The sequence below is a fragment of the Megascapheus bottae genome, chromosome 19 (assembly GCF_031878675.1).
Source record: "Megascapheus bottae isolate mThoBot1 chromosome 19, mThoBot2.hap1, whole genome shotgun sequence".
Lineage (NCBI taxonomy): Eukaryota > Metazoa > Chordata > Mammalia > Rodentia > Geomyidae > Megascapheus > Megascapheus bottae.
The window spans coordinates 47,052,944-47,068,295 of record NC_143527.1 but is presented as its reverse complement, the minus strand read 5'-3'; the positions used below and the strand labels follow the sequence as shown (position 1 = coordinate 47,068,295).

General features: G+C 44.2%; 1 protein-coding gene and 1 long non-coding RNA gene across 2 annotated transcripts in view; one reads left to right on the top strand and one right to left on the bottom strand.

Annotated features, from left to right (window-relative positions):
- Window positions 1–2,801: 2,801 nt before the first annotated feature.
- Window positions 2,802–11,472, bottom strand: LOC150049981 (uncharacterized). Its single transcript, XR_016538851.1, has 3 exons — window positions 11,387–11,472; window positions 9,638–9,793; window positions 2,802–2,924 (listed from the first exon to the last, which is right to left on the bottom strand). It is a non-coding gene; the product is annotated as an uncharacterized LOC150049981 (long non-coding RNA).
- The window catches only part of Apcdd1 (APC down-regulated 1), a 30,911-nt gene continuing 26,835 nt past the window's right edge, over window positions 11,277–15,352 (top strand). The window contains exon 1 of the mRNA XM_090353513.1: window positions 11,277–11,411. Within this exon, the coding sequence (XP_090209639.1) occupies window positions 11,354–11,411 (58 nt within the window). The 5' untranslated portion in view covers window positions 11,277–11,353. The remainder of the gene's footprint in view (window positions 11,412–15,352) is intronic.

Genomic DNA, 15,352 nt, shown 5'->3' with positions numbered 1-15,352 from the left:
CTCTACCTCTTGAACTATCTGTGACAACATCACTTAATGCCTGAGAAAAAGACTTTAACATTATTGGACTGCACAAATATACACTACATATTTGCTGTAATAACTACTCCTGTCTAGACAGTACTTTAAGGTCCTTCCATTCCAGCCCTATCTCAGGTCTCAGACCTGCACAAATGTAGGGGTTGCATGACCAGGTCTGACAGAGTGGCAGTTGAGAGTGTAGGAAGGAAGCTGAACAGTTTTCTATGCAAAGTTTTCTACAGGTAATGAGGCCACGATTTTAAAATCTGAACTGCTTAATTCATTTCAATATTCTGGGCCTGTCCTCTTCAAATAACAAGCACTGGTCTAGAGCATGAGGTCTGCCTATTACCGTGGCTTCAGTGGAAACGGTAATATGCACCACTGTAAAATTCTATGTGAGCAAGAAATAGCCAGGTCCATAAAGAATGAACAACAGCTGCCTGTCTGCCCAGCCATCCTCTCAGTCCCTCATCTTTATATTCTTGCAGGGAGGGAGTATTTTCTTATCATCCTTAGTACATCAGCTGTTCACTGGCAAGGAGCATTTCTCTGCACCTTGTTCTGCATCCATATATTGGAAGGAGGGTGGGGAGAATGTGTGGGAAGGCAACATTTCACATCGCTACGGGGTCATCTCTCCCCTACCACATCTGGCTCGACTGCAATCTGCATAGATTATTCTGAGCCACTCTCTCAATGTCTATTCATCATGGAAGTAAATGCCTTCTTATCCATGGAAAGACACAAAGGAAATGAACAAAAGTAGGAGTGCCAAAGATACTTTTGAATTACTACATTGTCTAAAAATTACACAGTGATGCCAGGCACTGGTGGCTCATTCTTGTAATCTCAGTAGACTTGAGATTTGACAACTATGGTTCAAAACCAGTCCCGGGCAAAAATGTTCACAAGACTTGTCTCCAATAAGCTAGCAAAAAGCTGGAAGTGAAGGTGTGGCTCAACTGGTAGAATATCAAGAGTTTGTGGTGAAGTAGGAAATACTTGGATACCAGGATGGGGAACCCAACACACCTCCAGAAGCCAAAAACAGATGCAATAAAAGAGAGAGTCAATGATTAATAATACAACTATCCTAAGGGCTGGGAATGTGGCCTAGGGATAAAGTGCTTGCCTAGCATGCATGAAGCCCTGGGTTCGATTCCTCAGTACCACTTACACAGACAAAGCCAGAAATGGCTCACTATCCTTGAGAAAGCTTAAGGACATTACCCAGACCCTGACTTCAAGCCGCAGGACTGGCAAAAGAAAAGAAGAATGGAAGGAAGGATGGTAGGAAAGGAGGAAGGAAGGAAGGAAGGAAGGAAGGAAGGAAGGAAGGAAGGAAGGAAGGAAGGAAGGACAAGGGGAGGGGAGGGGAAGGAAAGGGAAGGGAAGGGAAGGGAAGGGAAGGGAAGGGAAGGGAAGGGAAGAGAAGGGAAGGGAAGGGAAGGGAAGGGAAGGGAAGAGAAGAGAAGAGAAGAGAAGAGAAGAGAAGAGAAGAGAAGAGAAGAGAAGAGAAGAGAAGAGAAAAGAGAAGAGAACATAAAAATAAAGAAAAAGAATACCACTATCCCAGTGTTTGTGGGAGCCATGAAAGCCCAGTTCCAAAACCTCTTCATGGATGCTAGACTTTTAGCTGCTCAAATCCTCATATAAAAGAGCTTGTCCTCCAAAATGACATAGTATTTGCATATAATCTAAGCGCATCCCCCCTGTAAACTTAAAGTCATCCCTAGATAGCTTATAATAGATAGCTTTAAGCAACTAATGCCATCCAAATGGTGTGTAAATAGTGGTTATATGATCACATAATGAATAAGGGCAAGAAAAACAGTCTGCACATGTTCGATTCAGATGCAAATTTTTCCTAAATATTTTCACTTGGTAGCTGGGTGTCTTAGGATGCAGAACCGAGGGACAAAAAGTCAGCCACGTGTATTTAAGAGGATAACAAGAAAATAATTAGTTCAACAGACTGATCATACTTCACTGATTTCCAAGCTTTTAGTCATAATGATAGTTACAAAGTAGAAGTGGAGGATGCTCTGATATTATATGAAGAGACCTAGAGTAAAGCCCAGCTCTAGCGGTGTGACATGGAAAAATCCAATTTCAAAGGGATTTCCTTCTTATTTCTTTTCTTTGTTGATACACCAAGTTCTTTGTCAGCCATCACCAGTGGATGCCACATACTGGAGCTGACAAATACTACTGTGGCAGTTCTCGCATCTGCTTCTACTGGCTGTTATGGAGTTGCCCAATGCTCCTTAGATTACGAGAAGAAAGAGTTGAAAGACCCTTTGCTAGGGCACTGGGACATATGAAACACTATTTTCAGGGAAGCCTGTGCCTCAGGACAGCCATCTCACTATTGGGGTACTCTGTCTTCCAGCTCTGTGACCGTTCCTATAGAAGCAAAGTCCACTAATCAGCCCACAGCAGCTCCTTGTATTAGAGTCCTCCTTTCCTAAACATGCCATCTCCGCGGCTTGATCTGGATGAGCCTGCCATCTGCATTGTATCTTATTCAGGAATCTCCAATTCATTCAGCTGTGTTTGTTGCTTACCTTGCTGTTTATTTTCTGATACTATTCATTAGCATCTGGCAGCTTTTTATTCCACTCTGTGTATCCATGGCAATTAAACATCTGGTTTTATCTCACCCTTTGAGAATCTGTGAGTGATTACTAATTCAGGCACCAGCTAGAGCCTGTTAAAGAATTAGGGACAACTTGTGAGAAAATAAATTATGTAAGCATATAAGGGTTGCCTAGGTTTAGAGAGTTCATTTATTTTCAATTTTACCAGTCTAAAATACTAGGGCCTTTTCAGAGTTAGATCTGTTTGCAGAAGCTTCTGCTCTGGTTCTCTGAGTAAGGACAGAAGGAAGTCAACATCATCTGTAGAGAAAATAAAACAGATTTTAGTTCAGGATCTGCTGTGAATTCACAGAATAAAGTCTTTTCCTCAGTGCCCTTGAGGCAAACTTGACCACTCTGAACTTCAAGGGTTTTTTTTTGTTTTGTTTTGTTTTTTAGTTTTCTTGGTTTTTGGTTGTTCTTTTTTTTTTTTTTTCCTACTTCAAACATTCTTGCTGTCCTCTGGACTTCGCAAAATTGCCTGAAGATGAAGCAGACTGGAAGTCAATTCTTGTGTGTGTGCTAGTACTGGGGCTTGATCTCAGTACCTGGGGGTACTTTCTCTCTCTCGCTCTCTCTCTCTCTCGCTCTCTCTCGCTCTCATTTTGGGGCTTGAATTCAGTGCCTGAGTTGCTGCCCCTGAGCTCTTTTGCTCAAGGCTAACATCTACCACTTGAACCAAGCTCCACTTCTGGCTCTTCTGGTAGTTTATTGGAGATAAGAGTCCCACAGACTTTCCTGCCCGGGCTGGCTTCCCACCACAATCCTCAGCTCTCAGCCTCCTGAGTACCAAGGATTATATACACATAATCCTCTGATTCCTGGCAGTCTCTTAGCTTTCAAGACCAATGATGCCATGAGCCACAGTTCCATTTCCAGCCTTTTGGTAGTCAATTGGAAATCTAAAAATCTCACAGAGTTTCCTACATGGGTAAACTTTGAAGCTTGATCCTCAGATCTCAGTCTCCTGAATAGTCAGAATTACAGGTGTGAGCCACCAAGGTTGGGATTCTGGAGGTCTTTAGGGAATTATGAAGTATTTCACAGTATGGAAATGCAATAATCACTATGGACTGACTCTGAGTCTGTGATTATCTTTACTTAAGAGACCTATGCTTCAGAGAGATGAAATGTGAATAGATATGAATGTTTCTACATGGTTGCCCTCTCTCCATATGCACAGCTATGAGCACAGTGACACAAACACATCCTGGAACCCTCAGGCTGAAATGCTTGCTCAGAGACAGGGCAAGGGACAAGCTTGTCACTATTTGGCCCATCTGCCTGTTTCACAGATTACAATAATTTGTCCCCCAAGGTATTTGTATTTGACATATGAAACCATGACCTTTAGCAGCATCAACCCTCCAGAGACTACTGCATAAAATGATCAAATGTCTCAAACAGGTAAATGGGGCTGGGAATTTGGCCTAGTGGTAGAGTGCTTGACCAGTAAGCACAAAGCCCTGGGTTCAATCCCTCAGTATCACATACACAGAAAATGCTGGAAATGGTGCTGTGGCTCAAGTGGTAGAGTGCTAGTTTTGGGAAATCTCAGGGACTGTGCTTGGGCCCAAAGTTCAAGTCCCAGGAATTGCGGGGAAAAAAAACCACAAAAACAAAATAACTAAACATTTTCCTTCTTTCCTTCTTTCCTTCCCTCCTTCCTTCCTTCCTTCCTTAATTCCTCCCTCTCTCCCTCCCTTACTTTCTTCCTTCCTTTTTTTATGATACAAAGTTAGAACTAAAAGTAGTTATGTTCACTGTGAGTCAGAAAACTTCATGGTTTCTTTTACCCCAGTGAGGATGTGACTTTAGGCTAAACCACTCCATTTTTTTGGCTTGCTTCCCAGCTGCAAAGAAAGACTAGTAAGAGCTGAATTATCAGAGCCAAAGATAAATGGTATTTCAGAGACAAAACTGAATGCATAATGAGACAGGAGATTTTGAGATTATTTGATGAGGCTCTAGAAAGGCATCTCATTAGGGTCTTGGCCCTGCAATTCAGATCAGAGTCTTTTGTTTAGCTTTGAATCTGATCTTTGGAAGCTGGTCAAAATGATGGAAATCTGTTAACATCTTCGCAGGAAGCTCTGATGTAAGATGCAATCAATGATGGTGTTAACACATAGGAAATTAATCTGGCTGATTAATAGGTCATGAGTAAGTAATCTCATTACATTTATTCAAAAAAATCGAATTCACCATTCAGATAACATGTAAACGCTCTAAAATTTATCTCCAAATAAATCTTTCCTGATGTGTTTTATTTGTTGAAATTGTGTAATTGCACATGGCAAGGGCATGTTATTTTAATTGTGTATAAAAGCAATCATCTTCAAATTGTTAAATACGAATCAGATTGATAATTGATACAAATATGAAGAAAATGAATTACATAGCTTACCTAGAAGTGGTATTATATCCTTTTCAAACCAAGCATATATTGATAAAAATTCAAGTAATACCAAATAAACTAATAAACATTAAGATATCTTGTAACTATAATTCATAGTGAATTATCTAATACACTACTATCCACGATGCCCATGATAACAAATAAAATAATGTTCAAGAACTATACAACCCAAACAACGGCAAAAACAACATTGAATGTGACATTCCAATGGGGTAGTGAGACTGTAGGTTGTTAAGCCAGATGGTCACATGAAGAAAAGAATATTACATTTCATAGTATTGAGACAGTCAATGAATGAAAGAAAGGAAGCTCGGCCGAGAGTTTGGCCTAGTGGTAGAGTGCTTGCCTAGCATGCCCAAAGACCCAGGTTCAATTCCTCGGTCCTACATACATAGAAAAAAGCCAGAAGTGGTGCTGAGGCTCAAGTGGTAGAGCTCTAGCCTTGAGAAAGTCCAAGGACAGTGCTCAGGCCCTGAGCTCAAGCTTAGGACTAGCAAAAAAAAAAAAATGATGGTACAAATGCTGGATCCATGATTAGCTATAGTTGTACAAACCTGTTACATATCCATCTTGCATAGCTTTCCTCAGCTTTTAGCTGCTTCGACAGCCTTTTTATATGGGTCCTTGCTGCCCTTCCTCCATTAGATTGCAGATACTATGGGTATATTCTGCATCTGTTTCGGATTCTTTTCATATAAACGTCTTTTCATACCCACACTGCCAAAAAGAGCACATTTTCGCACCCTGGGTGGCAGTTTTGCCACTGTAAAGCTCATTCTTGTCAGTGAGTTAGTATTTAAGGGTCCACTTATACAGTGCTTAACTTTTTACAGGCATCTGATAAAGAAGGGGTAACTGGTACCCAATTAGGGTATGTGACTTGTCTAAGGTCACACAGCTAAGAGGTTTGTGACCTATCTGCTTAGCGTTTGTGAGGTACGGACTCTCTGATATCAGGCATGTTTTATTTTATTAGTTGCAGAGCTAGGACTCAAATTCAGTGCTCTTTGCATGCAAGGCAGAGCAAAGCACTAGCCCCCAGCCTGTTCCACGATTGTCCTGCTTCTTAACTCCCTTTGCCAGGCTCACGATAAATGCCAGTATTTTTGTTCCTTTTGTCTTTGTGTGATGCGGTGGCTTAGGGTGGTACTGACCTCAGTAAGCCTTTTGTTAATGGTCTGATCTTATCTTGCCCATTAAGGAAGAACTTGAGCAGGTGCTGTGTGCAGACACACAAACATAATGTTCAGGTTTTTTTTTTCCTGCCCTCAAACAGTCAAAGACTCTAGTTGAGTAGATCAAGTTGTTTGATAGGATATCCACTCTACAAAAGATTAAAACTATAGGAATTACAAGAAGATATGGGCAAAGCCATCACTGAAGTATGGTATTGTGTCCTGAACTGGTTAATCAACCAGTGTTTGGATCTTCTTATAAAACCCTCAAATAAACTCATGGTGGGGCCATAGCTCTCTGTGAGCCAATCCTCCATATCTTGCCAACACACCTGGAGTGAATCAGTGAAAGAAGGAACAGATGAAGAAATGAATGGAAGCTCTAGACTGAGTGCCAGGAATCTAAGATACAATGTGACATTTATCTTTTTGAGCTCTAAATTCGTGCTGTTCAAATGTACATCTGAAGCACGTTTTCTTTTCAAAACAGCACTTGTTCTAGTTGGTGTATTTTCACGATATAACTCGTGAGTGTTTTTCTTTCTAAGGATTACACTGGATAATTATGTTACCAAATTAACACTAAGTCATAGGCTTGGCACTGAGGTGTAGTTTGCTTTGAGAAAAGTTTCTCTCTAGTCACATCTCCCAGCCTCTAAATACACTGAGTTATTTCAATCATACTCATTATTAAATACATTTCATTACTCTGACCCTTCTTTAAAATACCATCTTCTTTACAAATGGAAACTTCTAGAATCTCTGGAATGTCAAATGGTCAGCATGATGACATAATTTCATGAGGGCTTAGTTAAAAGTCCAAAATGTGGTTCTAAGAAACCTTGGTCTTTGTGCCTAAAAAAAAAAAACAAACAGTAAAATAGAATTCCTTAGTACTCCCCAAATTGTGAAATCTTCCTTCAAAAATCCAGCCAGGCAGACTGCTCCAGTTCTGTGGCCCCACTGCACACCCAAAGACATTTGCTCAAAGTCAAAAGGCATAAAGGACTGTTTCTCAAAGAGCACAGCAGGAGCAGTGTAGAGATATCCATGGGAAAAGATTGCTTGATAAGCATTATGGTGACTGTACAAATCCTAGCAGCTTCAAATATATTTCATGATTTTATTTATTTTTGCCAGTCCTGAGGCTTAAACTCAAGGCCTGGGCACTGTCCTTAAACTTCTTTTTTTGCCCAAGGCTAGCACTCTACCACTTGAGCCACAGTACCATTTCTGGCTTTTTCTGGTTCTGTTGTACTGAGGAATCGAACCCAGGGCTTCAAGCATGCTAGGCAAGCCCTCTACTACTAAGCCATATTCCCAGCCCTTGATTTGTTTTTATGTAAATAGAATATGGATTCTTGGGATTTTCTCTTCAGGGCTACCAGTGGTGAGCTCTGATTTTTCTAACACTCTTACTGATGCTGAAATGAGGGAACTCTGACAGAACTAAGAGAACCCTGTGTTTAGCTACCCCTGTCAAGGACTCTCCCTTCATGACCAGAACCTAAATACCCTCCTCCCGCCTCTTGACCCTGTCCCAGGCATCCAGGTGTAGAACTGGATTTAACAGTTTCTCAACAGAGCTTTTCCCAGTTCTGTTCATCTCAGCATAGATTCACACATAATCCCTATTGCACAAAGTTTGACTGTATTTTTTCATTACTCTTTTCCACAAGTGGATACTAGAAGAGCAAAAGTAAGAAAGGAAGGTAGTAGCTTGTACACAGTCTTGTGAGTGTGATCCTAGCTGTCCTGGAAGATGAGGCTCCCAGATCACTTGAAGCCAGAAGTTCTTGTTTTGTGCCAGGACTGTGGTTTGAACTCAGGACCTGGACATTGATTCTTTGCTTTTTTTTGCTCAAGGCTGGTGCTCTGCCACTTGAGCCACAGCTCCACTTCCAGCATTTTGCTGGGTTAATTAGAAATGAGTCTTCTGGACTTTCCTTCCCAGGCAGGCTAACCTCAAACCTCAATCCTTAGATCTCGTCCTCCTTAGTAGCTAAGAATTATAGGAATGAACCACTGGTGCCAGCTCAAACTGTCTTTAAGGTAATTTAAGATAAATAAATAAATAAATGAGTCAGTAAATAAAAGCGGCATAGAAAACAAGCCCTATTTATAAGGACACATATAGAAATCTAGACCTTCTCAACATGCAGTACAAGAGGACAACCCTGGCACTAGTTATATTGAAGTTCCAACCTCTAAATCTATGATTGTGCATGGTGAAAAAAAAAAACTGGCAAAACATATCTCAAACTGTTGACATCATTTTGACTATGTGTGTACCACAGAAGGATAACTAGTTAGAAAAACAACAACAACAACAACAAAAAGGCAAACAACTCAACTGTCAAAATGACACGAAATTACAGCTGCCCTCTTGCTTTTATTCTTTTTCATTTAATAAAAATCAAATCAGCTAAGTCAAGAGGCTGAGATCTGAAAATTGTGGTCCAAAGTCAGCCTCTGCAGGAAAGTGCACAAGAATCCTATGTCCACTCAACTACAAAAAGAAGCCTCAAATGGAGCTGTGGCTCAAGGGGTAGAATGCTAGCCTTGGGCAAAAGGAGCTCAGGGACAGCACCCAGGCACAGAGTTCAAGCTAAGCCTAGAGCTCCCCTTTCCCCCTTCCAAAAAAAAAAATAAAATAAAAAGAAGAAAATCAGATCATTATTGAGCTAAATATACCACCTCAGTATTCTGAACATGAGGAATGACCTTGACATTTAAAAATGACTACCAACAAAATTGCTTATATAAAAACACCACCCTCAAGAGCTTCTTACATTCTTTCTTTAAAAAAAAAATCTCCCATAGACTAAGAGATATCAAAAGATTAAAAGACTTTGGAAAAACTAAACATAAGCTTTCTATGTCCTTGGTGACACCACTAATGTTTTGCTAGAACGGCCAGGTGAACTGTTTACTTCATTTCCAAGCACCCATTGATGGGGAAAAAAATCAAGTTCTTGGTTTAAAATAAAAACTTGCTGGGTGCCAGTGGCTCACATCTATCATTCTAGTTACTTGGGCTGCGACCTGAGGATAACAGTTCAAAGCCAGCCCAGGGATGAAAACTAAATAAATAAAAAGCCCAAAGTGGAAGTATGAATCAAGTGACTCAAGTGATAAGAGTGCCTGTCTTGAGGGAAAAAGCCAAGGCCCTGAGTCCTGAGTTCAAGCTCCAGTACAGGCACAAATATGACTGACTGACTGGCTGAATGAATGAAAGAGTGAGTGAAATGAAAGCTTAATATCCCATTGTGGCACATTCAGACCCCACAGAACACTGTGTGCTACCCATCCCTGGCAATCAGGATGAGCAATGATGAGAACAAAGTCAGGCTGAGAAACCTGAATGGAGTAACACTGACCCCAATGCAGCTCATTTCCCAATTATCTTTTGTCCACAGCGGCTCTTTCAAGTCTTGCAAATAATGGCACAGTTAAGTCCCACAGCATGCTTGTACACTACACAGCTGGTATGTGTTATGCTCCTCATATTAATGATGTTTCGAAAGATAATAATACTGGTGACAAAAAACAAAAACACATCAAATAGCAACAGCAACGGCACACCAAAACACTCATGCTTTCTCAAGAAAGAAAAAAAAAAGATTGCAAAGGCAGAAAAATGCATTCTTGTCTGGCTTACTGATGCTAAGACCCAACTAGTTTTGAAAGTTTAATGCCTAAGGAGTTGAATTATTGCATTCTTCAAAGGGACAGAAACTCCCCTTTAAAGTTAGGCATTCATTTAAAGTGTCTTATTTAGGGAAAAAAACCTGAGTTGATCAAGAAAGGCTCTCACTTGCACCTGATCCAGTATCTTCCTGTCATCCACTAGATGAGACCTGACTGTGGCTTTAGGAGACTAGGAAAACACCAGGGAGAAGTAACACTCAGGCAAGAAGTTTGGGAGGGGAGAGACCTCTCTCTCAGGTAAATCTGAGAGCCCGGAAGAAGAGGAAACTGTTCCTAACTGAAGCCTGAAAGGCTAAATGAAAATTGAACAGACCACAGACCACAAATAAAATCAGTGAGCTTGTGGTTGGGTACTGGATTTGTGCTGCAAGAGAGGAGGACTTGGAGACGTGGCCTGGGGAGTCTCTGAGAGTTCTCCAGCGTACCGAGAGCGTCTTGGCCTTCTGGAGAGGAAGGGAATGCCTTAGCTTTCACAGGTGCGGGCTCGGGACAAGGCCGGGCTCGGGACAAGGCACGGGGCTGCTCAGTACCAGGGGCCCTGGCAGGGAACAGTAGTCAAGGCACATATCACACCAGTGACTGAACCCTCCATGGAGGACGCATCGTCTCCCTTGGAGAAATTTCCAGCACTCATTCCACCCCCATCCCACCCCAAACTAGCAAGACCCTGTAGGAGGGAACAGGGTCCAGAGCTGTCTGGGGGTAAAGGTGGGGGCTTGGGGGGGGTGAAGAGGACATTATCTCTCCTACCCGGAGGGGTGCCCAGGTAAAACTCTTCAGCCGGGGTGGTGTGAAAGGGGGACGCCTCGGGGAGGAGGGAGAAAGGTGTGCAGAGCCTGAGGGGCTCCGGGGCTCGGGAAGGGGGAGAAGGGAGGCGGGGAAAGAAGGTGGGAGCGCCGAGGGATGGGGGCGGGGGGGGCAGCCCGGACCACGGGTGGAGAGGGGGTGGGGGAGCGGGGCGCAGGGGCGTGGCCCTCCCCGTGCCCCTCCCCGGCCCTCCAGCCCCTCCTCCGAGCCCCGGCCGCGCCGCCCGCCCGCCCGCGGCGCTCTGCAAATATGAAGAGGAGCTGCGGCCGCGGCGACGGCGGCCACTCCAGCCGGGAGCTGCGCGCGCGGCGGCCGGGGCGGGACGCGGGGAGGCCGGGCACGGGGAGACCCGGACGCCGACCGAGTCCGATCGCGCCGCACCCGCCGGGCATGGGACGCCCCGCCGCCGCCTGAGGCCCGGCCTGGCCGGCGCCCACCGCGGGGCAGCGGCCGAGGAGAGCCCCGGCGCTGCCCGCCCGCCCGGTCGGCCCGCGCGGAGGTGGAGGCGGAGGGCGCGGCGGGGCTCGGCGGGGACCGGCTCGGACGGCGGCGGGCGGAGGCCCCCAGGCGCCCCGGAGATGTCCCGCGCGCGCCGCCTCCTGCTCGGGTACCTGCTCCCGGCCCTCCTGCTGCACGGTGAGTAGCCGCGGGCCCCGGAGCCCCGGGCACGTCCCGGTCCCGTCCCGCTCCCCGTCTGCGTCCCCGGTCCGGTCCCCGTCCGCGTCCTGGTCCCCGTCCCCATCCCCGTCCCCGCCCCCGCCCGAGCGCACTTTCTGGCCGGGTGGGAACGTCCCTCGCCGGAGGCTTGTCCGGGCATCGCCGGCGCCGCGAGCTCTTTCTCGGGTCCGGGCGGAGCCGCGCCGGCGCTCGGTGTCCCCGGGGCCGTCCGCGGACCTCGGGTCGCCCGCGGGAGCAGGGCTGGCGTGCGCTCCGCAGGGCGGCGGCTCTCCACGGGGGGCCAAGGATTAGCCCTGAAATCCGGGGTCCCGGGGCCCCGGAGCCACGCTCCTGGGCCCCCGGGCTGAGCGGGGATTCTTACTCTTCCCGTACCTCGTGGGCTGTGTTTCCTCAGAGTTCTACAAGACCCTAACACACAGCTCCACACACAGAAGGAGCCCAGAAGGGCCCCTGGCAGTCGGTCAGCCTCGCCTCGAATGGACTGGGCATGTTTTATGGCAGGTGTGTGTGTGTGGTGTGTATGTATGTGTATGGATATGCATGTGTGTATGTATGTCTATGGATATATGTGTATGTGTGTATATATATATGTGTGTGTGTGTGTGTGTGTGTGTGTGTGTGTGTGTGTGTGTGTGTGTGTGTACTGGAGCTTAGAATGGGGGCTTGGCTCTCACTTGGCTTCTTCAATCAAGGCTGGCTTTCTACCACTTGAACCACATCTCCACCTCCAGCTTTTTACTGGTTAATTTGAGATAAGAGCCTCAGAGGGTTTCCTCCTCTGGCTGGCTTTGAACTGCACCCAGTACAGGTGGGCACAGATCCTTCTGATCCAGGCAACAAGACATGGCATTGTTCTTGTTCAGATATCCTGGCATTTCAGCAGTGCCTTGGGGGTTTTCTTCCTTGACACTCACCACAGCCCCCCCTCAAAGGTCCAAGCTTGCTGTGGGCCCTCCCTTCATATGAGCACTGGAGCAAGGAAGGAAAATGAGCCTCTAGACCCCTGAGAGGATCAAGGGTCGAGCAGAGAGGTAAAGCAGCAGGCTGCTTCTCTGCGGTTTTCTTTGTAGTTCTGCCCAGGATGGGTGTCTGGTGGAGTTCTGCAGGCCTTGCAGATGAGCTAACGTGCCTGGTTGGGCTAGATCTGCCGGTGATTGCCAAGGTGTACTCAGAGCCCCAGCGATCCCAGCACTTTTAAAAGTTGGGATAGAATGCTTACAGTACCAGAGCAAAAGAGAGAAGGTATAATTATAGGGTTGGACTTCTAGACCCATCTGCTTAGAATTACAGAGCAGTTTTAATCTTTGGCTGAAACATGAAACAAATCAGAGCCAATGAGCAGATCAAACAGCAGCTGCCACACACACAAAAAGAAAGAAAGGGGGTGAAACAGGCCAAATTGCTCCCCTTTAAAAAAAAAAAGAGGATGGTTAAATCTGGAGAAAAAGATAGTACCCAAAAAAAGTACATCAAATAACTTTCACATTAAAAGTAATTCTTTTTCTTCCCATAAAACCATTGCCTGTTGAACTGCAAATACCAAACTCAGAGATGCAACCTGAGCAGTTTCTCTCTCTTGGCTTATAATGATAGGCCCAACCAGGATAGTAATAACTAGCAGACGTCAAGAGCCCATTTGTATCCAAGTATATCGTTTGGTCAGTCATTGCCCGCATGGCTCCCAGCTTTGAGCGTGAAGTCTCCATGTAAATGGTTACTCCATAGGGCTGGGGAAAGTTTCCCCAGTGGTGCTTGGAGGGACTGTCTGAGCTGTGAATGGATGGGGTAGCAAAGAGTCAGACAACGGGCCCATGTGTATATACAGGGAATTTCAGATTAGAAAGGGAATTTGCAAAGCTTAATTGGATGACATGGGTTCACTTCATAAAGTAGCACTTTAAGTTAAATTTGGTGTAGCAAAATTATTCAAATGAAAGTTGCTCCTAGACCTACTTCGATCCAGCAGCAATTTATGGGGTTTGGTGCATGAAATAAACAGAGGAGATAGTACAACTGTTAATTCTGAGGATCCAAGAGAAGGATGGTGCTAATTAGGTAGGATAATGGAAAGCACCAGAAAAGAACTGGATATTCTTTCCTGATCCTGGATTTGTACTTGAAGTAGTTTTAACAGAAAGCAGGTGTAAATCAACCTAACCCGGGGAGGGTTTGGTGATCAGATCTTTCTGCAATACGATTTTCAGGCATTGGAACATTCTGCTTCTATAGATGGAGTTTGCTCGATTATTTCAATGGAAGTTGTAAGTCTGAAGAAATTATATGAAATGTTGTAATTTGGCCTAATGTTTTCCTGATAAGTCAAAGTGTTAATCATATTATTCCATATATTTGTTTATAGTAGTCACTTTGTAAACAAAAAAATATACTTGTGATCAACTTTAATAAATTTAGTTTCAGATATCACTTACAGACTGTTGCAGAGACAAATCAGGTTAGTAAGATTAAAAATTATATTAAAATTATATGATTATCCTCGGTGATTATTGCAAATCATCTGTAAATCATATTGGTGAGTCAACTAGACTCTGGCAAGACTTGAGCCTGTTATTTATTTTGCGCTTTTTTAAATAACTGTAAATGTAGTACAAAACCCAAGTTCAAAAAGTGATGGCATAAAAGTCCACATGTTGCTTCCTTCCCCTTCAGATTCTGAAAACAATTGCATTTCTTAATCCAAAGAAAACCCATTGAGTGTCATGAAGGTATGCAGCTGGAAAATATCCATTATCACTGTTTTCTTTGCCTAGATGAAAAGCCACAAACGTTCAGATGTCAAATTCTCAAAATCATTCAGCTCCAGAAACACAGATTAGCAGGAGGCAGCCAGAGAAAGTGGTGTGTTAAAGTACCACAAAGGGCAAATTCTCTTCACTAATGGAAACATTTGATTTTCAGTTGGGAGATGGCCTTTTCTCTGACTCTGTTTACTTTTATACAACTCATTTACTTTTCTGAGGGGTGAAGACTTTTTCAGCCCTTCTCTTTTATTTAAGCTTATGCTATTTAAAACCTCCAAACCATTTAAAAATCACCAGTGAGGCCGGGAGTTTGGCCTAGTGGTTGAGTGCTTGCCTAGCATGCACGAAGACCCGGGTTCGATTCCTCGGTACCACATGCATAGAAAAAAGCCACAAGTGGTGCTGAGGCTCAAGTGGTAGAGCTCTAGCCTTGAGAAAGTCCAAGGACAGTGCTCAGGCCTCAGGCCCTGAGCTCCAGCCCAGGACTGGCAAAAAAAAAAAAAAAAAAAAAAGCTGAAAAATCACCAGTGAGTGTTTAACTGATCATATGCAATGAATGGTTAAATGAGACAGAGTAGAAATTTTTGAAACACCAGTTTGCTGAAGGTCATTTTTAGATAATCTAAGACAATCCTGTCTTTACTGTACCTTTTCCCTTCATGTCACAAAAGAAAATGAAATCTTGAAAAAAAGCATGACTTATTTGTACACAAAGGCCTTTGACAGATATTAACTGTTCCCTTGTTAAGTGAATTAACTTGCTGTGCGCATGTGGCTGAGTTCTGATAGCCATGTACATTGTTTTACCCTCCCCATAAGAAAATTGCTAAATATAAGTGGGTGATATAACTATGTAGTTAAATATTATTTAGAGACAGGTGAGAAACAGGTGACAATCAAAAGGAAGCACCAACCATTGAAGACTAGGAATAGAAAAGGACAGGCTGGTGATTGTCTAAGCAGGCTCAAGACTTAACAGGTAATATCTCTAGCACACTCTGTCCCTGGAGTTGAGGGGAACACAGAGAAAACTTCAGGAAGAAACCAGTTGTTACCAGCTAGAATGTCACTGAAGTGTGTGAAGGTCACGTGCAGACAGGTGTCTACCTGGTTCCCATCAATTGCAGAATTAATTATTTG